Source organism: Phaseolus vulgaris, chromosome 10, assembly GCF_000499845.2.
Source record: "Phaseolus vulgaris cultivar G19833 chromosome 10, P. vulgaris v2.0, whole genome shotgun sequence".
Taxonomy (NCBI): domain Eukaryota; kingdom Viridiplantae; phylum Streptophyta; class Magnoliopsida; order Fabales; family Fabaceae; genus Phaseolus; species Phaseolus vulgaris.
The window spans coordinates 26,222,659-26,248,559 of record NC_023750.2 but is presented as its reverse complement, the minus strand read 5'-3'; the positions used below and the strand labels follow the sequence as shown (position 1 = coordinate 26,248,559).

Below are 25,901 nucleotides of genomic sequence, written 5' to 3'. Positions count from 1 at the left end.
ATTAATTAACTAACTAGTAAAAAGTATTATGAAAAAGTTACTTCCAGGAAAAAAGTTGCTGGGATTGAGGTTATCTTTTTGGATCCTTGATTTTAACCCTATCCCCCACGAGCAAAAAGCTGAAAGTGAAATTTGGGAAGAAACAAATGGAAAGCGCTTGAGTCTTAATAATTACATCTCTCTACCAAACGCATACAGATATAGGGAAAGAGAGAGAGGGTATCCATCCATCCACGTCCTCTCTCTGGCGTCGTTTGTGTATAAATAGCAGATAGCGAGCCAACACTCGCTTCCATTTAACACAAACCTCGCCCAGTGCCTTAACACTTTTACTCACTATATAGAGTAGGGTTTTTCGTTATCCCTTTTTCTTATTCTCTCTTAACCACTTAGAGTTTCTCGTATTCTTGTTTTCGGTTATAGAGAGAGAAACCCGGCGAAGAGAGACAGATTGATCATGGACGAGCACGCCGTGCATTTGGCCTTGGCGGCGCTCGTCGGAGCCTCCGTCGTGGCTGTGTCGGCGTACTACATGCACCGCAAGACGCTCGCGCAGCTGCTGGAGTTCGCGCGCACGGTCGAGCGTGAGGCTGAAGGCGGCGGCGGTTCAGACGCCGAATCACCGCCGACGCATTTGAAGAAGCGCCGGGGAACCTCGAGGAGGCGGGGAAACGGCGGGTACAGGCGCGGCTCGGCGTCGTTGCCTGACGTCACCTTGATCTCCGGCGGGTTTGACGGGGATGATAAGCGGAACGGGCCTGTGCACGTCGAGGGGATTCCGCCGGGGCTGCCGCGGTTGCACACGCTCCGTGAAGGTATGGCTACGGTGAAACTTTTCGGGTTTAATCGATGATTATTTGTGATTTTGTGGTTTTTGATTTTTGTTGGGATTGCTGCTTACGAGATTATTGAGTTGAGCTGTGTCATGGTAGTTATTTGGTGTTCGATTGTGTTTGGTCGTGCACAGTGTTTGCGATGAAAAGGGGAATTGAATTAATTTGAAAGGGATGGAAAGGAATTGATTCCGGTGTTCCTCAGTTTTATAATTGGTACTAGTTTTGGTTTGTTTCGGTTCTGTCATAGATATGACTTCCGGAAAATTTTACATGACAAAGGAATGGATTATAAATCATTTTTAGTTGGGAAGAAAATAAGACGGACAAGTGAGGTTGTTGCTGGACGTAGACGATTTTCTACGTAAGAATTTAGAGTTTAAGGACCTGAACTTCTTTACCTATTTTCAATGAATTTTGTTAATTTTAGTTCATTTATTTTTGTCTCTTGGATTGATGCAGATGGCGTCGACCAATACATTTGATATGATTTAACGGCTGAACTTATAATCGTTCACTTAAAAGTAAGAAAAAAAGTATTAGGTCTACTGAAACAAAACTGACATCACATAACTTCAGATGGCAATGAAAGATAAGGTGAGAAGAATGTATGAGTGAAATAAAAAGAAGGATTGGAATGACTAAAACGCAGAAAGAACTTGTCCACATTGAATAATTTTCAGTGGATCAGTCTTCTTGGACCCATATCCCTCCGCTGAACCAGCTAGGAATTAAACTATACAGTATTGGATGATCATCTTGTCTTTTAGAAAGTTGTATTTATTTGTTTTCTTCAATTCTTATTGATATACCTTTGTAGTGTCCCCATAATTAAGATATACTTTAAATTCATTTGAATTTAATCCCTTTAAATGTTTTTACGGCAAATGTTGCATTAGACTACATATCTTTCTGATGCACTTACCTGCACATGCATAGGCAATGATTCGTTCCGGTTCTAATCCCTGGAAAGGTTTTATGGCAAATGTTGGAGTATACTTCATATCTTTCTGATGACCGGCATATGTGCAGCCCATGTCTGCTTGAAAGTGTTTATCTTAATCTTTTTTCATGATATGTTTCTGACAGGAAAATCGACACAATCTGGTTCCTTTAAGAGAAGCCTTTTAAGACCAACTTCACCCAAGTCCCCTGTTGCAAGTGCTAGTGCCTTTGAAAGTGTAGAAGGATCAGATGATGAAGATAACATGATAGACAAAGATAAATTGGATACTGCATATTTGCTTACAAATGGGAATGCTGTAAGTGGGTCACGCACTTGTTGAATTAATTCTGTCATTCATTTCATCCCATATAAAAAAGGAGGTTTACTTTTGACATGACAAGTAACTTTCACTGTTTCTATCTCCCTACTTTCTTAATGCCTCCTTGGCCTTGGTGTGTAACCCTGGGCTTGGAATTAATCTATCCTTTTCTCATTACACTTATGCTTTGAACATTGCATGATGCAGTGTTGTATATACTAAATTAATTTTTTTGAATGATATTTACGTTTAAATTGAAATCATTTCTATGTAGGGGCCAGAAGGTAAAATCCCATTTGAGACTTTACCTAATCATGTTAATGCTAATGGAGAGCAGATGACAATTGCTCCAAGTATGATCCGTTCTCATAGTGTTTCTGGTGACCTGCATGGTGTGCAGCCTGACCCAATAGCAGCTGACATTCTGAGGAAAGAGCCAGAGCATGAAACTTTCACAAGATTGAAAATTACTCCTATTGGTATGAACTGTGAAATGTTGCTGTTCCTCATTCTTTTACCTGCAAATGAATTGCTTTGAATCGGTTTTCTCATGGGATGTATATAATCCAGCTCCTCCAAAGACTTTTTGGATGACAATATTTGCATATTTGGAATGTCAAGTAGTAAACTGTAATTGTTATATTTTTTGTTTAGAGGCTCCATCACCTGATGAAGTTGAAGCTTATGTGGTTCTTCAAGAATGCCTTGAAATGAGAAAAAGATATATTTTTAGAGAAGCCATTGCTCCTTGGGATAAAGAAGTTATATCTGACCCCAGTACACCCAAGCCTAACCCAGATCCATTTTTATACACTTCTGAAGGAAAATCTGATGTAAGTTTTTTCTCCATCTTTCAAAACTTGGATCTCCCTATTTTATATGTTGTGATTAAATTACTCGTATTTCTTTTATGCTACAGCATTACTTTGAAATGCAAGATGGGGTTATTCATGTATATCCGAACAGAGAAGGTAAGTAAGAAAGAAATTTGTTATAGACCAACTTAGTAATTCTATCACCACTCAAGGTAGGATCTTATGCATACTTTCTATTACTTGCAGCGAAAGAAGAGCTTTTTCCTGTTGCTGATGCAACTACATTTTTCACTGATCTTCATCATGTACTTCGAGTCATAGCAGCAGGGAATATAAGAACTTTATGCCATCACAGGCTCAATCTTCTAGAACAAGTAAATCTCTAATTTATCGAATGAGTAACAAACTGAGGGCTATGCTTGTATTTCAATTGCATACAAGAAGCAATGGTTGCTTGACAATTTCTGTATGTTTTCAGAAATTCAATCTTCATTTGATGCTAAATGCGGATAGAGAATTTCTTGCTCAGAAAAGTGCTCCACATCGAGACTTCTATAATGTTAGAAAAGTTGATACTCATGTCCACCACTCAGCATGCATGAATCAGAAACATCTTTTGAGATTCATAAAGTCAAAGCTGAGAAAAGAGCCTGATGAGGTGATAGTTTGGATCTTTGTTGTTGTGAAGTAAACATACATTGCAGCAGCCTTTTGCTTTTTCTCTCAGATCTTATCATTGAACTGTAAGGCAGAAGAGATAGAGCACAGATTGGCTTTTTTTTAGTATATAAACTTGTAAATTAAGTGAGTAATTAATGTAACTATATCAATATTTATATAAATGTAGTTTGGTGTATAATTTTATTATAACCTATTGCCTATGAAGAGATTAGGAAATACTGGTATGTTTAAAATGATTGGCTTATTGTCATCACTTGCAGCTGTATTATGTATCATGATGCAGTATTATCTTACCTTTTTAACTTATGGTATGTGGATTACATTTTATGAAGCTAATATGCACTGAATACTCATATGATGTATACGCATAATCAGGTTGTAATATTTCGTGATGGGACATATCTAACCTTGAAGGAGGTTTTCAAGAGTTTGGATTTAACTGGGTAATGAGATTTTTTATTATTATAATTATAATTGGATTGCTGTATGTTTCAGGAGTTAATCTTGTTTTTATCTCTTTTTAACAGATATGATCTTAATGTTGACCTTTTGGACGTTCACGCTGACAAGAGCACTTTTCATCGCTTTGATAAGTTTAATCTTAAATATAATCCTTGTGGTCAAAGTAGGCTGAGGGAGATATTTCTAAAGCAGGATAATCTCATTCAAGGTAAAATATTTAATATACACTGGTTTTGGGCGTGTTGGTTGTGCAGAAGTTGTGTTGGTGTAGTAAGATATTTTTGCATACAAGCTGAAGGGGCTTCTTGAAGCCCTAATATCTATATTATGAAATCCTAGGTTGCACTATCTTTTAGACAATGATATATGCTATTTTTGTGGGTTGTACATTTATTGATATAGACACTGAAAAAAAGGTTGAACACATTATGGGGTGGGTCTCTAGTTCAATGATTTTCTTTGGTCTAAGGAATATTTTTTCTTATTGTTTTCTATACAGTCTTCTAATTACATTGGTGCATTTTGAGTCCTGAAGACAAAAGTTTGGGTTTTTTTAAGACAACTTATTATACATGCAGTGATTGATTGTATATTAAAATTAAGGTTGGGTGTCTGGTAGTTGATGAAGTTGAAGAGACATAATTTTAAAAAATGGTGGGATCCACTGTACTATTTTTCATCTATTCTACTTATGTCTCTCCTCATCTATTTTCATCCAAACATGTTATTCTTGCTTTAATTCTCATCTGTCTCCACTCGACCTACTTTTTTGCGTCCATCCCATTTCTCTTCCCTCTACGAAAGTAAGTTAGTGATATTTATCACGGTTTGAATTTTGAATTTCAAACAGCTCTCTGGTCATCTTTGAAAAAGCAATTTAATAGTTTTTCTTAAAGCAATTGCTAATTTCACCTGTGGATTAATGAAGATAGAAAATACTTAAAATGAATGACCTCGGATTATTATCAAAGTTTTAGTGTTTATATTTGTTAGTTGCCTTCAACATCTAAGCATCTTTATTTGTATTTACTAGGTCGTTTTCTTGGTGAGGTGACTAAGCAAGTGTTTTCGGATCTTGCTGCCAGTAAATATCAGGTGCTTTCTTCAGTCCTTGTATATTTGTGTGTATACACTCATATATACATCTTTTTATCATGTCGGTGATTTAAGACAGTCTTAGAGTGCATCTGTTGGCAATATATTATCCTGATAATTCTAATATACTCCCTACGGGTGCTTCTCTTTTTTACATACTGTTTGAATGTAGTAATTCAATATCATACTATTAATAAGCAATACTGTCTCAAATATTTGGCCCAAATATTTATGGATGTAAAACTGCCAAACACCCTATGTTGGAATAAGACTATAATAGACTATAAGAACTAAATAACATAATGCTACTAATAGTTTCATTGAAATCTTTGATGACCAAATATTAACATTAATTCAATTAGCAAGGTTGTATTGTAAAATCTGCTTCATTTCCGTCAAATCAGAAGATCTTTCATTCATAGACTCAAAAGATGGAAAGTTCAATGAAGACATAAACTAACTACGAAGAAAAACATTTTCTAGGGTTAATATAGCTTCTGCAATGGCCCAAGTTCTCTACTTCCAAGGTATTAGCAACGTAAAGGAGTCAGTGGGTTGTCATACTAATAATCCAAAATTTCATGATGATTGATGGGCACTTGCAAATCTTATACGCTTATCCCCATCTAGATGTTTGTTTACTAGAGAATCTTTCATTCATAGACTCAAAAGATGGAAAGTTCAATGAAGGCATAAACTAACTACGAAGAAAAACATTTTCTAGGGTTAATATAGCTTCTGCAATGGCCCAAGTTCTCAACTTCCAAGGTATTAGCAACTTAAAGGAGTCAGTGGGTTGTCATACTAATAATCCAAAATTTCATGATGATTGATGGGCACTTGCAAATCTTATACGCTTATCCCCATCTAGATGTTTGTTAACTAGAGAATCTTAGAGGTTTTAAATAATTGTAGATAACAAAGACACCTGAAATTGGCTGCCAGTGTAATTTCTTAGATCCTCATAAAAAATAGGAATTACAGTGATATCACCAGACTAATGTTATTGCAATGGTTCCAATATGGGTGATTATTCTATTCTGGGTTTGACTCCATTAGCCCTGGATTTAGATGTTGGGTGAATGTTTGCACGACTGCTTTACCATAACATAAACAATGACAGAGATTGATCCCTACAGTGCATCTTACTTTATGTTTTTTGAATTGCAATTACCCAATGGTGCAAGAATGTTAATAAATTATTAGTATGAGACCCTACGTCGACCAATGTGTTTGGACTTGTTGGCATTAGTTTGGCATTTCTTTACTGTTGTTTTTATATACTTATCCCCACCTAGATGTTTGTTAACTTATCTTTCTGTGCCTAATTATTCACAGATGGCTGAATATAGAATATCAATATATGGAAGGAAGCAAAGTGAGTGGGACCAACTAGCCAGTTGGATAGTTAATAATGATTTGTATAGTGAGAATGTTGTTTGGTTGATTCAGGTATGCTTTATTTATTTGTCTAGAACACATTTATTTTTCACAATGATATTGTAATGATTTATTATTTTTCTTGTGTAAATCAGTTCTCTCAACTGTTGCCAATTTAACATTTTTTACTATCATATTATAAGAAGCTGAACAATGATACTAATGTACTAATCATTCTCTTGGGACTGTCAAATATCTAGTGAAATTTGGGGGACCTTTTTGTGCTTCCCATTTATGGCTTCATTTGCATGGTGATTGTGGACTTAACAATTGATAGTAGTTCTTGTAATGTCTTGCAGCTTCCGCGGTTGTACAATGTGTACAAAGAAATGGGAATTGTGACATCATTCCAGAATATGCTTGACAATATTTTTATTCCACTTTTTGAGGTTACTGTTGACCCAGATTCACATCCACAGCTGCATGTTTTCTTGAAACAGGTGTGTTCCTCATTGCATTAACTTTTTTGACTAAACACAATTTTGAAGATGATCAGTCTTCATAAATATTTCGAAAAGGTACTTTTTAAAAATTAAGTTATCCTTGAAAGGAACCAACGTGATATTTTGAGGTATTCATCATTGGAGGCCCAATCTGATGACACTAGTTTTGGAGGACTGCAATTGGCTTTGATCTAGTTTGGAAATTGCAGAACTTCTGCCAATTTGTAGTTAGTTATTTTGCAGTATAGAGTGCTTGGTTCAGCTTAATCCTAGAGAGATAGTTGCTTATTTTTCAAAAGCTCTCATACAACTCAAAGAAACAAGTGATTATTTCTCTATAATAAGCTGAATCAAACATATGCTTATTCCAATACTACATGGTATTCATTCTCTCACCTTTAGGTTGTTGGGTTGGATTTGGTGGATGATGAAAGCAAACCAGAAAGACGGCCGACAAAACACATGCCTACACCTGATCAATGGACTAATGTGTTCAATCCAGCATTTTCATACTATGTCTATTACTGTTATGCAAATCTTTACACCTTAAACAAGGTATGCAACTTATCTCCACAGTATGTATTAGTTTGGGTGCCTAATGAATCTTCAAGAAGAAAACAAGTTTGTTTTAACTACTGTTAAGAATGAAGAAAATGTATTTAAGATTGGTATCCCTCGTGTAAAATACACACATAGGGGTCTTTATTTATAGATGAGAATAATAACATAATCAATAACATAATCAATAGCATAATAACAAAATAAGCACATAATCAATAACATAATCAATAGCATAATAACAAAATAAGCCCGTTACATTTAACACTCCCTCTCAAGTTGGTGCATATAAGTCATACTTACTAATCTTATTACAGATATAATTAATTCAAGGCCCCCATAAAGATTTAGTGAAAATATATGTTAATTGATCATTCAAATTAACAAATCCAGTCTTGATGTCTCTAGGCACAATCTTTCTTCAATGAAATGATAATCAATCTCAATATGTTTAGTCCTTTCATGAAAGATGGGATTTGAGCTAATATGAAAAGCAACCTGATTATCACTTGATTGACTTCTCCAAATTGCAACCTAACTCACAAGTAGCTGAAGCCATAACTCTATATTCCGCTTCAACACTAGATCTTGTCACAACATTTTGTTTCTTACTCTTCCAAGAAATTAAATTACCACTTGTAAAAACACAATATCCGAAAGTAGATATTCTATCAAATGGAGACCTGACCCAATCCGCATCTGAATAACATACTACTCTAGTATGATTATTGTGACCATATAACAAGCCTTTTTCGGGAGAACCTTTAATGTATTTAAATATACGAATGAATGCATTGCAATGATCAACACATGTGAATTAAGGAATTGACTCACCACACTAACAACATATGAAATATTTGGACGAGTCACTGTACTTCTCGGGATCTGAGAAAGGCTTTACCTAACTAGGTAGGAGTTTGACATTAAGATTCATAGGTGTCTCAATAGATTTTGAATTCGTTATTTTCTCAAAAATACCCAATGCATACTTCCTCTGAGAAATAACAATACCATTGTTTGATTTGTGCTACCTCAATCCCTAAGAAATATTTGTTTTACTTGTAAGATGCCATGCTGATCACTGCCTGTAATAACAATGTCATCAACATATACTATACGATAGATACACCCAACATTTGAGTGACGGTAAAAATCTGAATGATCTGCTTCATTGCTAGTTATACCAAACTGTTGAACAACGTTGCTAAATTTTCCAAACCAAGCCTTGGAGATTTCTTGAGACCATATAAGGATTTGTGGAGACGACATACCAATCCAAAAGACTCCCCCTGAGCAACAAAGTTAGGAGGTTGCTCCATATAAATTTTTTCCTACAAATCCCCATTAAGAAAGGCATTTTTGACATTCAGTTGATAAAAAGACCATTGTTGAAGAGCAGCCATGGCTATGAATAAGTGAATTGAAGCCATCTTTGGTACTGGAGAAAAAGTATCATCATAGTCTAAACCAAAAATTTGGGTATAACCCTTAACCACAAGACGAGCTTTGAGACGATCAATAGTACCATCAGGACAATTTTAATAGCAAAGACCCACATGCAACCAACCACAGATTTCCCAGAAGGTAAACGAGGTCCCAAGTTCCATTATTTTGAAGCACATTCATTTCATCAAGCGTGGCTCGACGCCAACCAGGATGAGCTAAGGCATCACCTACAGACTTTGGAATAGACACAAAGGAAATAGACGAAAGACAAGTATAAAAAAGTTGAAATAGTCTATGATAACTTGAAACATTATAATGTGGAGAGGGATTACGGGTAGAACGTGTACTTTTACGGATGACAATGGGAATATCAGGTTCAACTATTGGAACCGGAAGGGACAAAGGATTTGGCACTAGAAGAGAGTTATCCTGTGGACGATGGGAAGACTAACGACGACTATAAACTTGAAGAGGTGGTGGAGGAGGAGAATCTGTAGGCACACTAAACATAACAGGAGGATCAAAGACAACTGGAATATCTACTTGTTAAGATGGAGACACAAATGGAGAAGATAAAGACTTAAAATAAACAAAAGACTCGGTGAAGGTGACATCTGCATAAATGAAATAACGGTTAAGAGAGAGTGAAAAACATTTATATCCTTTTGAGATCTAGTAAACCCTAAAAAAACACATTTTTGTGACCTAACAAATAATTTATCTAGTCCAAAACAAAAATTATGAACATAACATGTAGACCCAAAAACTTTAGGTGGTAAGGGATTAAGAGGTTCATTTGGAAATAAAATAGAATGATAAATTTTATTCTCTAAAACCGAAGATGACGATTAATTAGAACATGCAACAACATCACCCACGTTGAGGAACGTCACCACGAAATAACATAGTACGAGTAGTTTCAATAAGATGTCTATTCTTGCGCTAAACCACCCCATTTTGTTGATGGGTACATGTGGTTTGATGAAGAATGCCATGAGATTTCATATAAGTGGTAAAAGAATGAGAAAGATATTCACGAGCATTATCACAGCATAAGGTTCGAATTGAAACACCAAATTGATTTTTAATTTCGTTATAAAAAGATTGAAATATAGAAAACAACTCAGAATGAGATTTCATTAAAAATAACCAAGTACATTTTAAATAATCATCAATAAAAGTAATAAAATACTGAAATCCTAAATTAGACGTAACACGACTTGGTCCCCAAATATCAGAGTGAACTAAGGCAAAAGGGGATGAAACACGTTGTGAGACACTATTAGAAAGAAAAACTGTTGTGTTTACCTAAATGACACGACTCACAAGACAAACTAGACACTTTGGACTAACTTGGAACAAGGTGCTGCATCTTGGCAAGATTAAGATGACTTAGCTGAACATGAATGAGAGATGGAGAATCCATAACTGTGCCAACATGTGCAAATGTTTGTAGGTGGTAGTGACCATGAGACTCACATCTGGTACCAATCATCCATCTCGAACTCTGGTCCTGTAAACAAATTAGAATCTTTGGTGAAAAATTTACACAATTAAGAGAACAAGTTCATTGACTAATGGATAATAAGGTAAAGGGAGACCCAAGAAACATGAAGATCATTATTAATAGATAAAGAAGGAAGATGAATAGTATCAACACCATGGGCTGAGACCCTAAAGCCATTGGCCATGGTAATGGTTGGTAAATAACCGAAGGTAGACAAAGAAGAGAAAAAAGATTTATTATTAGTAATATAATTGATGGCACCTGAGTCGAGAACCCTAAATTGACGTAAAAGAGAATTGGAGTAAGGCCAGCAAAAGGTATACCTAACGTGCAACAGAAGCAGTGGAACAAGAGTTCTGACAATTGTCATACCATTTAAGAAATTCATTGAATTGCATGTTGACCTAAGATATTATATAAAGGAGGGTTCATGGTAAAAGGTTGCACAGGAACATTTTTGGAAATCGCAACAGATCTAGGAGGACGACCATGTAAGGCATACACTAATCTATTTTGTGGCCAAGTTTGCCACAATGGTCATACTTGTGACGTCCTTTGCCCAGCTTGGAAGGACGAGTACGATTATAACGTTGAGAGACTAAAGCATAAACGTCATCAACTGGAAGAGGTATATCAATGTTGTATTTACTTGGCACACATAGAAGGGTAGGACAAGTGGAAGTAAAATTGGGAACAACAAAAGATTCCAAAATCTAATCACGGACATGAGAATAATCGTCAAGAAGTTCATGTAAGCCCAATAACATGAAGAACTTTGACCGTTGCTCTAGTTCTTGAGTAGGAGTGGAGGGAAGAGGCAATAATTCATTAAAATTATGAAGAACATGTAGTTTATCCAAATATTCAGCCATTGTACCATCAAGACTTTTGGGAGCAACAATGGTAAGGAGGTTTTGACACACCATAAAGATGTTGAGTATCATTGGTGTGTAAAAGTTTTGCTTGTTCCCAAACTTCTGAACACGTCTTAAAAACAGGAAAAATTTGTTTTAAAGATGAGTGAATAGTAGATTTAATAACAATACATAATTGAGCATCAATTTTCTACTAACGGTAAGTCTCATCTGTAGCAACATAATCTTGACTCTTAAGCCATAATTTAATATTTGAGGTCCAAATAATTAGTTCCATCCAATTTGTCAATAGAAAGATGAACATTGATATAATTAGTATAGATGGAGGGATTGAGCATATTGGCAACCGAGGAAGCCAGAAACCAAGTTACCGGCAACATAGTGTTAGGAGACGAATTGGGCTCAGTGTTAGGAGACGAATTGGGCTCAGTGGTAGGAGACGGATTAGGCTCAGTAGTAGGAGATTGATCCATAGATTTACTTGCTATCCAATTGATGACAATAGCAGTGGCTTCAGAGAGATTCTGGAAATTTCGGCAATGACGGCTTCGACGATGACGCTCCGACAAGATTCCAACATCGACGCTTTGGCGAGATTCCGACAATGACGCTCCGGTGATGAATCCTAACCCTAAGATTTAGATACCATGTTAAGAATGAAAAAAATGTATTTAGGATTGATATCCTTTGTGTAAAATATACACATAGGGGTCTTCATTTATAGAAGAAAATAATAATAAAATCAATAACATAATAATAGAATAATCTAAACTATGGGCTAAGGTCGTTACATTCACAATTACAAAAGGAACGAAATATGGTTGTTCTCTTAATCTTTAATATGCAAGATAAGCTTTGCTGCATATTTCTAAAGTTGTTATGGGTAAGATTAATATAATTTAATTGAAAGCTACATGTAAATAGGTTGGTATGATTCACTTTTAAAATCTTTGTGGCTACTTCAAACCACACAAATCTAGTTAAGATTGGTTTGGTTTGAGTTTTCAGGTTTAAGATAAAGAAATTAGCGTAAGCTTTTTTACAATTTTCTTCAAATTATCTTCTTTTTATATAATTCTTTTTAATGTTATATTACTACTAACTGAAAAAATTGTTTATTCTTTAATAGTTTTAATCAATAATTTAAATAATTTCTAGTAGCGCTATTTTGTTTCTTAATATAGTCATGTCTCTGTCCATTTCTCTAGTTACTTAGAGTACCTTGAATATATATTCCAAGAATTTTCTGCAATTTCTTCATAATCTGTATTTGAAAGTTTGGGCTTTGTTTTGACACAACAAAGTTAACCTAATGCAAGTATTTCTCAGCTTCGTGAATCAAAGGGAATGACAACAATCAAATTCCGTCCACATTCTGGAGAGGTATGTATTTGAAAATATATTCTGTCTGTTTCATAAATGTTATGAGTATATCTAATGAATCTAATAATGGCTTTAGGCTGGTGATATCGACCATCTTGCAGCAACCTTTCTCACGGCTCACAACATTGCACATGGAATCAATTTGAAAAAGTCTCCCGTGCTTCAATATTTATATTATTTAGCCCAGGTATGATATTTTTTCTAATTGATTACTTGGTTGTGATATTTGTGGCAGCTAATTTTAGTTGAATATTTTTTGTTAGATTGGCTTGGCAATGTCTCCATTGAGCAATAACTCCCTATTCTTAGACTACCATCGGAATCCTTTTCCCATGTTCTTCTTACGGGGTCTGAATGTGTCACTTTCTACTGATGATCCTCTCCAAATTCACTTAACAAAGGAACCATTGGTTGAAGAATATAGTATAGCTGCTTCTGTGAGCTTTCTCTCATTCTTTCTCTCTATACAACATATAGACAAACAATGCTTACAGCCGAAATAATTCTTATTTTACAGGTGTGGAAGTTGAGCTCGTGTGATTTGTGTGAGATAGCCCGGAATTCGGTATATCAATCAGGTTTCTCACATGCTTTAAAGGTACATTTCTTATCCAAAATTCTCTTGTGAATGAAATTCTTTACACCCTTAAAGGCATAATCTTTTATTCTTAGGCTGAAGTATTCAATTAAACTCAATATTTCCAAACTCATAATTTGGAAGCGAATCAGAAAGGGTATGAAAACTCAACCCGAGGATCGTAACTCAATTTGAAAGAGTTACTATTTGATTTACTACAATGCATAACATAATTAAAAATAGAATTCATGTGACGAAGACAGTGGCGAGCGGCAACGAATTGCGTGGTGGTGCGAGCGGCGACCCTGCGGTGCGAACAGAGGCATGAGCGGTAGCGTCGCAAGCTGTAGAGTTTTTGAACTTAAGGTTATGGGTTTCCAAATTAGGGTTTATTGGTTTTATTGGATTTTCAGTTTTTTTTTTGGCTCGAGTCATGGATGTGGAGGCCCAGAGATCGTCCGATTCAACCCATGAATCGTTGGATCACTTTGATCTGGACAAATTCCGATCAACCCCATGATCCGACTTGTTTTCTTCTTAAAAGATCATAAGATCGACGATCTAAATCGCGATCTTGACAACATTGGTTAAAAACTCCTTAGAGTTGTCATATATCACCATAACCAAACTCCATTATTTTTAGTATTTATTAGTTTGAGTTTTTTATTACATAATTTAGACACATGCTCCACAGAAAAAAAAAAAATTCAACAACATCCTCTAAATTGTTTATTTAAATATGGGTAGAATGTATGTGTGATAGGTGCCTTCAACTGGTTTCATATTTTCTTGAGTTTTTGAGTGAACTTTGTGGAAGAGATGAATCAAGGAGAGCTCCAATGAAGTTATGGTTTCCTTGTAGGTGCATAAAGAGTAGGAAGAGTGATTAGTTCGACCATATCACTTGGAGAGGTGAAGAAGAAGACCAAAGATGTCTATTCTAGAAAGGTTAAGACAAAGAAGTGTTTAGGCTAGCAATTTGGCAGCATAACAATCATAAAATTGATCTTGAAAAACATGAGCCAAGCTAGTGTTGTTAAGATCGCGAGTTATATTGTAAAAATCGCGATCTTACGATCTTTTAAGCAGAAAACGCGTTGGATCGGTGGCTGGATCGGATTCTCACCGGATCGGAGCGATCCAACAATCCAGGGGTTGGATCGGGCGATCCATGGGCCTCTGCGATCCATGATGCGGGCCCAAAAGAAACCTTAATGCGCCGCTCGTGCTCGTCGTCGTCGCCTTCGTGTGCTGTCGGGAACGCACGCTGTGACGACGAAGCATGAAGAAGGAGTTGCAGCGACGACGCCGCGCATAAGAAAGAAGAAGATGCGACGGTGCCGCCCAAAAGGAAGATGTCGGCACATACCTAAACCTAATTTTTAAGAGACATAACTTTGGGCCAAAGGTCCATTTCCATTTTAACCTAATAAAACCTAATTCAAAATTTAAATATGGAATGTGGTGTGTGGTGTGCGGCTGAAACCCTAAATAAAAATCACAACTTACTTAATAGACATAACTTTGGACCAAAGGCCCATTTTAATTTTAACCTAATAAAACCTGTTCTATGCTGGTGAAACCCTAAATAAAAATCACAACTTACTCAAAATTAGGTTTTTTTGGGTCCATTTAAAAAATTACAACTATTTTCATCTCCAACACATTTTTTTTATCCTATGATTAATATGAATGATTTTGTTGGATAATTCATCTCTATTAAACATTATCTTGAATCTACTTTTAATCACGTTATCTATTTGAAGCATTTCATGAATTATGAATCTATTTTTAATTATTTTATGTATAGTAACTCAAATAGTAACTCTTTCGAATCGAGTTACGCTCTCCGAGTTACGAGTTTTTTTTTTCCTTTTACGATCCACCTCTGAGTTACAAGTTTGACAACATTGAGCCAATGAGAGGAAAATTCAAATTAATTAGCATTTGAATTAGGTGCCAATTAGAGTCACATGGAAAGCACGATCAAGTGTTCAATGTGACCTAATTAGGTTTAAATGATCAGGGTAAATGTGAGTTGCAATTAAATTCTAATTATGTTCTAGATAGGTTTTACACGCATAACCCTAATCCTAATTTATTTAAAGAAAAATTACAAGTAAATTTTCCACTCTACTTTAAGCAGGAAAATAAATTTAAGCAAGAAAATAAATTCAACTCTAAAATATTTACGCTATGATATTTTTGAACATATATAAAAGTCTCAATCTTTTTGGATCTTCCTTGTCATAGCTGTAGTGATGGGTCCTGAACTGAGTCTCTTCCATCAATGTAGGTCTGTGAATTCCATATAGAGGGATGTTACTGGGTTGGTTTTGGCTTCATAAAGCTTGTTACCCAATATTAAAATAACTTTGGTTGGATTTGTATCATTTATCCACCAAATCCAAATCAATCCAATTGGATCAATAGTTGGGTTGGGTGTCTCTACAGATTTTGATTAAGCAATGCAATTGCACAAATTAAACCAAAACCTAAATTAAAAAAATAATAGATAAAGAGCCCTATACAAGAAGGAAAGTCTGATGCTGAGACTTGCTTGAGTAAATGTTTAGTTTCTTTTTTTTTCATTCTTTGTTTTTTATAGAAGTAAAATAAATTAAAATTAGAAATATATTATATTAATGGATTTATTACTTGAATCATTCATATGCTTCCTCCTCTAACTTTGTTACTATAATGAGAAATAGTGTAATGTCGATTGAGGAAGATGTTTATACACATACATACCTTGTACTATTTACATAATTAGTGTTTTATAACTGATCGGTAACTTGTTTCAGTCACATTGGATTGGTAAGGAGTACTACAAGAGAGGGCCAAATGGAAATGACATTCAGAGAACAAATGTTCCTCACATACGGTTGGAATTCCGTGATACGGTAAGAACTTATTTATACATAGCTGTTAATTTTTCACTCGGTTTTAACTTAAAATTACTCTGTAATTCTTTTCGCGTATTCTTTTCCTGAATATATGATCTGTCGAGGAGAATCACATGGTTTAAGTGCTGTTTACAGATTTGGAAGGAGGAGATGCAACAAGTTTATCTGGGCAAAGCAATCATTCCTGAAGAAGTAGAGAAATAAGATGTCGGAGGCATGGTAGGTGGAGAAGTCAAACCCATGGTGCATCACAGATATTCTAAGGCCCAAGACATTATGACACTGGTCGAATGATACGAACCAGATACATACTATAGAGATCATCAGGATGGCTTAGCTTGAGCATCGAGAAATGTTTACAGCTACAAATCAACGGACCCCTGCAAAATTTTTTGCTTGTATGATTTTGGGTTAGTAATAAATGCATGATGCAAGCATATTGATGCCTGTTTGTTTTAGAATGTAAGCTAAGATCCTTGGAAAGGGGGATATTCATCTCCCAAAATTTTGATTCGCAATGTTTATCCATATATATAGTGCACTCCGGTTGAAACTTGAGAGACGGTTGCCCCATTCGTTTTATCTTAAACATATAATGATTTACAATGGCATGCTAGATCTATATATAATTTTAAGTTTGTCCTGTTTTACGTACAACATGGCCAAAATAGAAATTCATAATTCAAGTGTTGGCTCGGCACGCAATGTTCTTCTCAGCTTTTCCCTTCCCCGCTTTCTAACATTTGTTCAATTAATTAACAGAAAATAAGTAATGATATGAGTAATAGAGAACCATTTTGCAAACGGGAACACATTGCATAACTAACAGAAAATAAGTAATCATAAGAGTAATAGACAACCATTTTGCATACGTAAAAATGGGAACACATAAATTTTTATCTAGTATTATATACGTACTGGAAAAAAAATTCTAAGAGAATGATTTTTTTAAAAATTATTCAAGAGTAAATGAAGTTTGTGAAAGTGCACTAGAATTCTCTCGATCTCTTTCTTCTCCTTTACCCTGGTTTGGTTTTTCCAGTTGTTTGCTCTCTTTTTTCTTTTTTCTATTTGTTGGGTGTTTCTTCATGCACTCACTCAGCTTTTACTGCACTTTATCATTCTAATATTTCTCCATTTGAGGTTGTGTATGGATTTAATCCTCTTACTCCTTTGGATTTGTTACCTCTACCTAATCCACAAGATATTGTACAAAAGGAGAGAGTAACAAAAGCTGAATTTGTAAAGAAAATGCATGAGAGGATTAAGAACCAAATACAACAACAAACAGAGAAATATATGAAACATAGCAATAAGAGAAAGAGAGAGATGATTTTTGAGGAAGGGGATTGGGTTTGACTTCATCTTAGGAAGGATAGATTCCCAAATAAGAGGAAGTCCAAACTTAGCCCTAGAGGAGATGGTCCTTTCCAAGTCCTCAAAAGAATCAATAATAATGCATCAAATTGACCTGCTTGAGGAATATGGAATATATATTACTTTCAATGTTATGGATCTAACCTCTTTTGTAGGAAGTGAATAGGAAGTGAAGATGAAGAGACACAAGCATATGATTTGAAGACAAATCCTCTTCAAGAGAAAAAGGATGATGGAAGATGGCTAAGCTCAGATCCAAGTTTAGGCCCAACAACTAGTTCAATAGTAAGGAAGACTCAAGAAGATTGGGACTCTAGAGAAACTTTTTTTTACATGTTAAAAAATGCTAAAAACCTAGTTGTAAATATTTAGAGTAAAGTTTATTTCTTGTCAAAAGTAGAATAGAAATTTTATTTGTATTTTTTTCTAAAATGTAATTAGGCATCTAAAACCACCCTAGGTTAGGGTTTTTAGAAGACTCCTAATTAACCTAGGGTCGGTCATTTAACCTAATTTGAGTCACATGATGCACACCTTGATTATGCTTGCCATGTGAGCTCAAATAGGTGCCTAAATTCAAACTTTGCTATTTGAATTTTCCACCAATTCTCTTGTAAAAGGTCGGATCTCTAAACTTATATAAGAAGGTACTTGGCTATGAATTTTGAAAAGATTAATAAATGAGTGAAATTGCTGTCCAAGTTGCTAGTCAAATTCTCACTCTTGTCTTGCCTCATTAGGAGAGACACTTTAGTCTTCTTCTCCACCTAGCTCAAGTGATATGATTCAACCAATCACTCTACATACCTAACATGCACCTTCAAGAAATTCATAGCTCCAAGTGAACCTCCTTGCACACCTCCTCAATTGAAGCTTTCGCAATTCATCTCAACATTTCAAGAATTCCAATCAGCTATACCATCACAAAGTTACAAAAGGCGAATTTATATTCTTAGTGTGTATAATCTTTTTGAGAGAATGTATATTTCTTATTTATTGTTTAAAGCATTCATATTTTGGGAAGTGAGCCTTGTATTGTAAATTATTCACTATGTAAAGATAATCATGCGAATTTTCATTGTTGCTCACTAATTGAGAGTGTTTTCTCACTTATTGAGAGGTTTTAGTCTTAGGGGGAGATTAAGACTTGTTTCTTGGAGAATTTGAGAATACTTTGTTGATAAAGGCTCTTAAGTGATTGTTTGAGAGGATTGGACGTAACCCATGTTGTGGGTGAACCAGTATAAATCTTGTGTGTACTCTTCTCTCTATCCTTTATGCATTTGCCTTGATAATTTTACAGGTACCGAAATGAGTTTAGACTCCATTTAATCCCCCTTCTAGAGCAACTATACCTTCAAGTAAAATATGAAGATATATGAAATAAGTTCAAAGCTACTCAATGGCCAAAAAAGTGATATTAACAATTACATTCTTCAAGAGCCTATTTAAAGACATGCTTCAAAGAGAAAATGAAAAGTTATGTCATTATTTACAACTTTTTAAACTTTACCAATATTTTCTATGTGGTTTTGTAAGAATATTATTTTTGTTTATCTTTATCAAACTAGTAGAGAGAGTTTAAATCTTGTATACGTTGAAAGACACTATCATTTTTTGTTAACAAACCCTAGTGATTCGTTGATCACTATATTTGTTACGGTTCTTTGTTTTGTCAAGGAGTGCCTACTATCGAAAGCATATTCAATTTCAACTAAGAGTGTCTATGATCTAAACAATATTTAGTTCTACCTGTGGATACCTGCAAAGAAGGACAAAAGGGCGCCCTAGCGGCCGTTTGCACTCCGACGCTCAAGTCAGCTAGAGAGAAACACCAAAAACTCTGCACCTCCGTATCGGAGCACCGTGAATGGCGCTCTGAAGGTGGTAAAAAGAACTATGTGTTGTGTATCTTTTCTCCTTCTGGCAAACAACCTTTCTCTAGTCCCTTGTGCGTAGCCTCAAGACTCGAGCAAGCAACAAGAGTGAATTCTGGGAAAGTCTGCCAAAAGTTCCAACCCTGTTTCCCACGTCTAAGGTTCTATTTAAACTACTTTAGCATTTAAAGCGTCTTAAAGCGCATTTAAGGTTATGAAACGTTCAGCGCCTTTAAGATGTTTAAACCGCTTGGAGCATTTAAAGTACCTTAAACGCTCGAAACGTAAACTTTATTAAATAGCTTTAATTACCTTATACCTGACAAATTGACGTTTCTAATCTGACTTGGCTGCTATTACACGTGGAGGGCCTCACAACACCGTGACCCCACTTGGGGGTATTTCCTCGTGTGAGCCCTCCTTCCTGGGAGTGCATCTGCGCAAGGGGTGACTCTTTGGGTGCCAACTCATGCCCCCAAACCTCTAGTCACTACTTTGAGAGCGTATCTACCTTCCTCTCGTACCCTGCACCTGGCTACCCCTGGGCGTGACCCTTCTTATGAGTCGTAACTATCCCAAGGGCTTCTCTGGGCGACATGGGCACTTCACGAGTCAGATTGCTCTCCACTGGCGCTAGTACAATGGCCTTGAAGCCACCTTTCTCTTCCCTTTATTGCTACCCCGGGTTATCAGGGTTTGAGGCCTCCCCACGGCGTCACTCCCTCCATGGTCTTTCCTACCCATGGGTATCGGGGAGCAACACTGTGGTTGCCTTGCTTTTGTGACATTTTACCTTGGCGACGCCCTACCTTGGCGACACCTGCTCTAGACGACGTCTTATCTTGGCGACGCTTCCTCTTGGCGACGCTTGCCCTTGGCGTCGCCTCACCTAGGCGGCGCCTTATGTTGACTCTGACCTCGACGCTGACTTTGACCTTGACTTTGTCAACGCCCGGGTACGGGACGGTACACAAGCCCCCCAGTCTTAAGCTGATGACTTGTTTTTAGCGAAAAGACTAAGGCCTCGCCCACGCCATCCACGTGGCATCCTGGTGACGTGTCACTCTTGCTGACGTGACACTCCTCAAACTATTTACGTGACATTCTCTGAACCATGGGGGTGCTCTTAATAGCTGATTTGGACATCCTCTGAGACGGGGAAAGCACCACTTTTTGGGGCCACACTTAATCGCTGGGCCTTCGTTCGGGCCTTTCAAATTCTCTGTGGATATCTAGGCGTTCTTCCTTCTGTGGACGTCTTTCTACATTTCTTCGAGGTGAAGAAGCAAGGGAAAAGCCTCTGGGTGAGCTTTTCCGAGATCGCCGGCAGGATCATCCTCTCCCTCTTCCAGAACTCATAGAAAGGCTAGAAAGGAAAATTCTTCAGGGTGTGCTGCGCCAAACAGGACCCCACAACCTTGGATGGTTTTCCCCTATACTAGACAGAGCACCCTAAGCTGCTCAAGCCTAAGGCCCTGGATGAATTGTCTTCCGCTGATAGAAGGGTATGTGAGGCCTTGGCTGGCCTGGGGATTGTTTTTGACACGCTGAAGCTCATAGCGTGTGAGTACAACGCGCACACCCTGTCCAGCTATTTTGGGAGGGAGGCTTATTCCTTGTTGCCTTTTGTCCTTCCTTTCTTATCTGTGCTTTATTACATCATGGTTGTACTGTTGGCCTTCTCCACCTGTTTCCCTCGTTGCTAAGTGTTCATTTGTACTCTTTATATTTCATTTACCTGCGTGCCTTGTGGATCCGTATAACTGCGTTGGCGGAGGGATTGGCATTCTGTGCTTTGTGTGTAACTGACGCCTTGTGCTTGGTCTGGTGTGGCTTTAACTCCTGTTCTTTGGTTTATCTGAATGCAGGATCAGTGATGGATTCATCTAAGACTATGGTCTTGGCGAGAGCACTGAAGGCTGCTCGCGCCTCCAAGGCTGGCACCTCCACCACCCCCACTGTTGACCCAAACCTCCCATTATCCTCGCCCTCACCAACACCAACCACCACCGAAACTCCACTAGGCCCATCTTCACCACCCCCACGTAGCCCCCAAACACTTCAAACACCAAACTCACCTCACCCATCGCCGCAGTCCCACTGGCTGTGGCCTCATCACCTGCTCCAACCCCCCTTGACAAAGGGAAGAGGGTGTTGGAGGTCCTCTCCGATGACGAGGACTCTGACGGTGGGGTAGTCTTCAAGAGGAGAAAGGCTGCTAGGGTTCCCATCCTACCAGCAGCATCACTCCTGGGAGGGGATTCCTTCAGGGACAATCCCCCTAGCGCTACCTCTCCCCAAGTGGGGTCACGGTGCTGTGAGGCCCTCCACGTGTAATAGCAGCCAAGTCAGAATAGAAACATCAATTTGTCAGGTATAAGGTAACTAAAGCTATTTAATAAAGTTTACGTTTCGAGCGTTTAAGGTACTTTAAATGCTCCAAGCGGTTTAACCGTCTTAAAGGCGCTGAACGTTTCATAACCTTAAATGCGCTTTAAGATGCTTTAAATGCTAGAGTAGTTTAAATAGAACCTTGGACGTGGGAAACAGGGTTTAGAATTTTGGAGAATTTTCCCATAATATACTCTAGTCGCTTGCTCGAGTCTTGAGGCTACGCACAAGGGACTAGAGAAAGGTTGTTTGCCAGAAGGAGAAAAGATACACAACACATAGTTCTTTTTACCACCTTCAGAGTGCCATTCACGGTGCTCCGATACGGAGGTGCAGAGTTTTTGGTGTTTCTCGCTAGCTGACTTGAGCGTCGGAGTGCAAACGGTCGCTAGGGCGCCCTTTTGTCCTTCTTTGCAGGTATCCACAGGTAGCCAGAGGGAAGGTGTCCCTAGCTGACGGGCAGGGTTGCGCACAAAGACGTCCTAAGTCAATCGGCCGGAACATTTGGCGCCCATCATGGGGCTGATTTAAAACATCAGTCCCATCACAAGCAACGAAGATCTATCAGAGCTACCATAACATTAGCAAAGTTTGAGGAAACAATGAAGAATGAGGGCCACGAGACAAGGTTCTGCACGCGCTGCGAGTGAGGAAATGTCCATGCAGCAGGGCATGGAAATGATGCGAGGGCTGCAGGATGAGATGGCGGAATCAAGGGTGGAACAAGAACGCATGCAGGCGGATCTCGCAGACTAGCGTGCGAGAAACGAAGAGCTCCATCGGGTAAATGAAGAGTTGCGCCGGGGTTTGAGCAATAACCAAGGGCAACGTGAACAAGATGAGACCGAGCGTGTCACCCCACCAAGGGAGTTTTCCACACCCTTCTCGCAGGAGATCCTGGATGCAGTAATCCCTAACACGTTCGCGGGACCTAAGGTGATCTTCACTGGGATGGAGGATCCTGAGGCGCATCTCACTGCATTCCACACGCAGATGGTGTTGGTAGGCGGCTCCGATGCCGCGAGATGCAAGCTCTTTATGAGCCCCTTGACGGGGATGACAATGGATTGGTTCATCAGCCTTCCAAACGGCCATATCATCTTCTTTCAGCAGTTGTCGCAGTTGTTTAGAGAGCAGTACTTGGCGAACAGGGCTCCGCCGCCAGTTTCCTACGACCTGTTTGATGTAAAACAGTATCAAGGGGAGACCTTGAAGGAATACATCAACCGTTTCGGGGCCCAAGTAGTAAAAGTTGGTACTTCAGAGGAGCCTATGATCGTGTACGCATTCAGAAAAGGCGTATGTCCCGGCCCTCTTTGCGAATCCATTATTCGCAATCGCCCTAGGACCTTCGCTGAAATACGGCGTCGGGCGGTGGAGCATATCGCCTCCGAGGGAGAGGTGTGTGAGAAGCGCACCAGCGTCGTACCCTCACGCCCGAGAGCGCAGACGCGGGCTCAACCCGTCAGGGTCAACGAGACCACGACGCGGAGAAAGAAGCCAGAGGGGAGACGCCCCTATGAGACCTGTACCGTCCTGGTAGTCGGAAGTGATGACGTGGCAACAAGCTATTATGAAGGCGTGTTGAGCGGGGCCCATGGCTGGCAGAAGGGAAGGAAGTCGGGGGGCTCGAGTGGCCGCCAGGTATTAAGTTGGCGCGCTCCGGGCTCGTATTGAGATGAGGTCGCCGGATGCGAACCCAGACGACCTCGTGGTTAGAGATCGCCGAAACAAGCACATCGCCGAAGATGAAGTCAGATAGTCATTTCCTAGCCAGCCAGAGGATGAGGTCGGGAGGCAGCTTACTTGAACATACACGGTGAAGCAGGTAGAGTAGATCATGAAGGCGGCCGGCGAGACCACAGGGAAGGTGTATAGGAAGGCACCCGATCTCGCCATGCAGAAGAGATCACGCTCCAAGGCAGCTTTGCGCTCCATGCGTAAGTAACTTAGCCAAAAGCCTGAAGAGTAAGAAGCGGCGCCCAAGTCAAGGATGCTCCAGATGGTGACACGTGTACGGCTGGATGCAAGCCACGTGTCCAGATGTGTAACTGTCAGGAGAGAGAAAGTGCCCAGGTATATAAGAGTTTCCAACGAACTTTGAGGTACGCACGCGTTTAGATTACTTCTTTACAACTGTGAGAACGAGAGTACGCTGAGAGAGAACTTGGCACGGTTCCTTAGAGTTCTTGAGTTTTTCTCTAAGTAATTGGTGGTTCAGTCGTTGACTTGGGCGTCGGAGCGTGATCGGCCGCAGCGGCGCCGTTCCGTCTTTTGTAGGTTCTTGAGGTGGATCGCGGTGAAGGATGGAGGCTAACACAGCGCAGCAGTCGACCCAGGTTTGACGAGGCAAGGCTCCAGCGTTCTGGTCAACAGGCAGGATCAAGACCAGAAAACCCCAGCCCAGGGGTCCAGCAGGAGGGGATCGCCCGACCAGGGAAAGGGCAAGGCCAGCGAGGTACAACTTTGTGGTGGAATTGAAGGATCTGATTGTCGTGCCCAATATAGCTGAAAAGTTGAGGCGACCGGCGAAGACTGACAAGGTGTTAGGGCCTCGCAAGGACTCTTGGTGCGAGTTCCACGAAGCTTTCGGTCATCACATCGACAACTGCCTGTCGCTGGGTTACCAGCTAGATGAGTTGGTGAGAAGCGGGTTTCTGAAGGATTATGTCGCAGAGCCCGCCGCGACCGCGACCCTGCCAGAACCAGTGGAAGAACAAGCGCACGAGACGCCTGTCCTTGGCGAAGTCGACACCATCGCTGGTGGCTTCTCGGGGGGAGGACCCATTGCCTCCCAACGAAAAAAATATGCGAGGGGGGTCAATTCCATTGAAGAAACAATCTCAGGTGACCCGTGGGAGTCAGACCTCGTGTTCAGGAGGGCAGATCTACTGGATGTTGTTCCGCACGACAATGACCCCATGGTCATATCAGTCGTCACGGCTGGCAGAAAGGTGCATAGGGTTCTAGTCGACCAAGGAAGCTCTGCAGATGTTATGTTCTGGTCAACATTCAACAAGTTGCGGTTGTCTCCCGACCTTTTGAGACCCTACACAAGGTGCTTATATGGGTTTGCTGACAACCAGGTGGAAGTACGAGGCTACTTGGAATTGAGGACAACGTTCACAGATGGAACGGCCTCGCGTACCGAAAGCATCCGGTACTTGGTCGTAAATGCCAATTCCGCCTACAACATCTTGTTGGGCAGACTGGCGTTGAACAGGCTGAATGCAGTAGCCTCCACGCGCCATATGAAGATGAAACTGCCGGATCTCAGTGGCAAAGTGATTGTCATCAAGTCGGATCAGGAGGAAGCGCAAAAATGTTATGAGAATAGCCTGAAAACGAAGAGAGGCGTGTTCATGGTGTTCGAATGTCTGCCAAGTGCAGACACGGCGATGGAGATACAACCCTCGAATGGGGCGACGCCCACGGAGCCAAGATCTAGCGAGGCCACGCCCGTGAGGGCGATGGTCGAAGCGGACGCACACATGGAGGAGGGGCTCGACGACACATCGCCCGTAGAAGAGTCGACACCTGGAAAGCACTACCGGGCGACGCCCATTAAGGAAGATAGTAGGGATCAGCCGGCGGCTAACGTGGTGGAGAGGCAGATTGGCGGGAAAACGTTTAAGCTGGGGCGTTTGTTGAGCCAAGAAGAGCAGGATGAGGTGGCAGAGGTGATTTCACGCCATTTAGATGCTTTCGCATGGTCCGCCTCAGATATGCTGGGCATCGACCCTGACTTTCTATGCCATCACCTTAGCATGGATGCCACGGTCCGCCCCGTGCGACAAAGAAGGAGAAAGTTTAATGAAGAGAGGCAACTTGTGATAAGGGAAGAGACACAAAAGCTGCTGAGTGCTGGTCACATCAGGGAGATCCAATACCCTGAGTGGTTGGCCAACGTCGTCCTGGTGAAAAAGGCGAATGGGAAGTGGAGGATGTGCGTGGACTTCACGGACTTGAA

At 39.5% G+C, this 25,901-nt stretch overlaps 1 protein-coding gene across 1 annotated transcript; it reads left to right on the top strand.

Annotated features, from left to right (window-relative positions):
- The first annotated feature begins 60 nt into the window (after positions 1 to 60).
- On the top strand, positions 61 to 16,844 carry LOC137812645 (AMP deaminase). The gene is made up of 19 exons (XM_068614778.1): positions 61 to 815; positions 1,923 to 2,095; positions 2,373 to 2,577; positions 2,753 to 2,931; positions 3,018 to 3,069; positions 3,160 to 3,287; positions 3,392 to 3,571; positions 3,970 to 4,037; positions 4,122 to 4,264; positions 5,090 to 5,151; positions 6,490 to 6,603; positions 6,891 to 7,031; positions 7,437 to 7,589; positions 12,750 to 12,803; positions 12,880 to 12,990; positions 13,067 to 13,240; positions 13,321 to 13,401; positions 16,185 to 16,283; positions 16,422 to 16,844. The coding sequence occupies exons 1-19, from the start codon at positions 458 to 460 to the stop codon at positions 16,488 to 16,490; spliced, it is 2,544 nt and encodes an 847-aa protein (XP_068470879.1). The 5' UTR covers positions 61 to 457; the 3' UTR covers positions 16,491 to 16,844.
- Positions 16,845 to 25,901: the final 9,057 nt, after the last annotated feature.

Coding starts and splice junctions, on each gene's coding strand:
- LOC137812645 (XM_068614778.1), top strand. CDS start 458: ATGGACGAGCACGCCGTGCATTTGGCCTTGGCGGCGCTCGTCGGAGCC. Junction 12,804..12,879: donor TCCGTCCACATTCTGGAGAG/GTATGTATTTGA, acceptor TAATGGCTTTAG/GCTGGTGATATCGACCATCT. Junction 13,241..13,320: donor AATATAGTATAGCTGCTTCT/GTGAGCTTTCTC, acceptor CTTATTTTACAG/GTGTGGAAGTTGAGCTCGTG.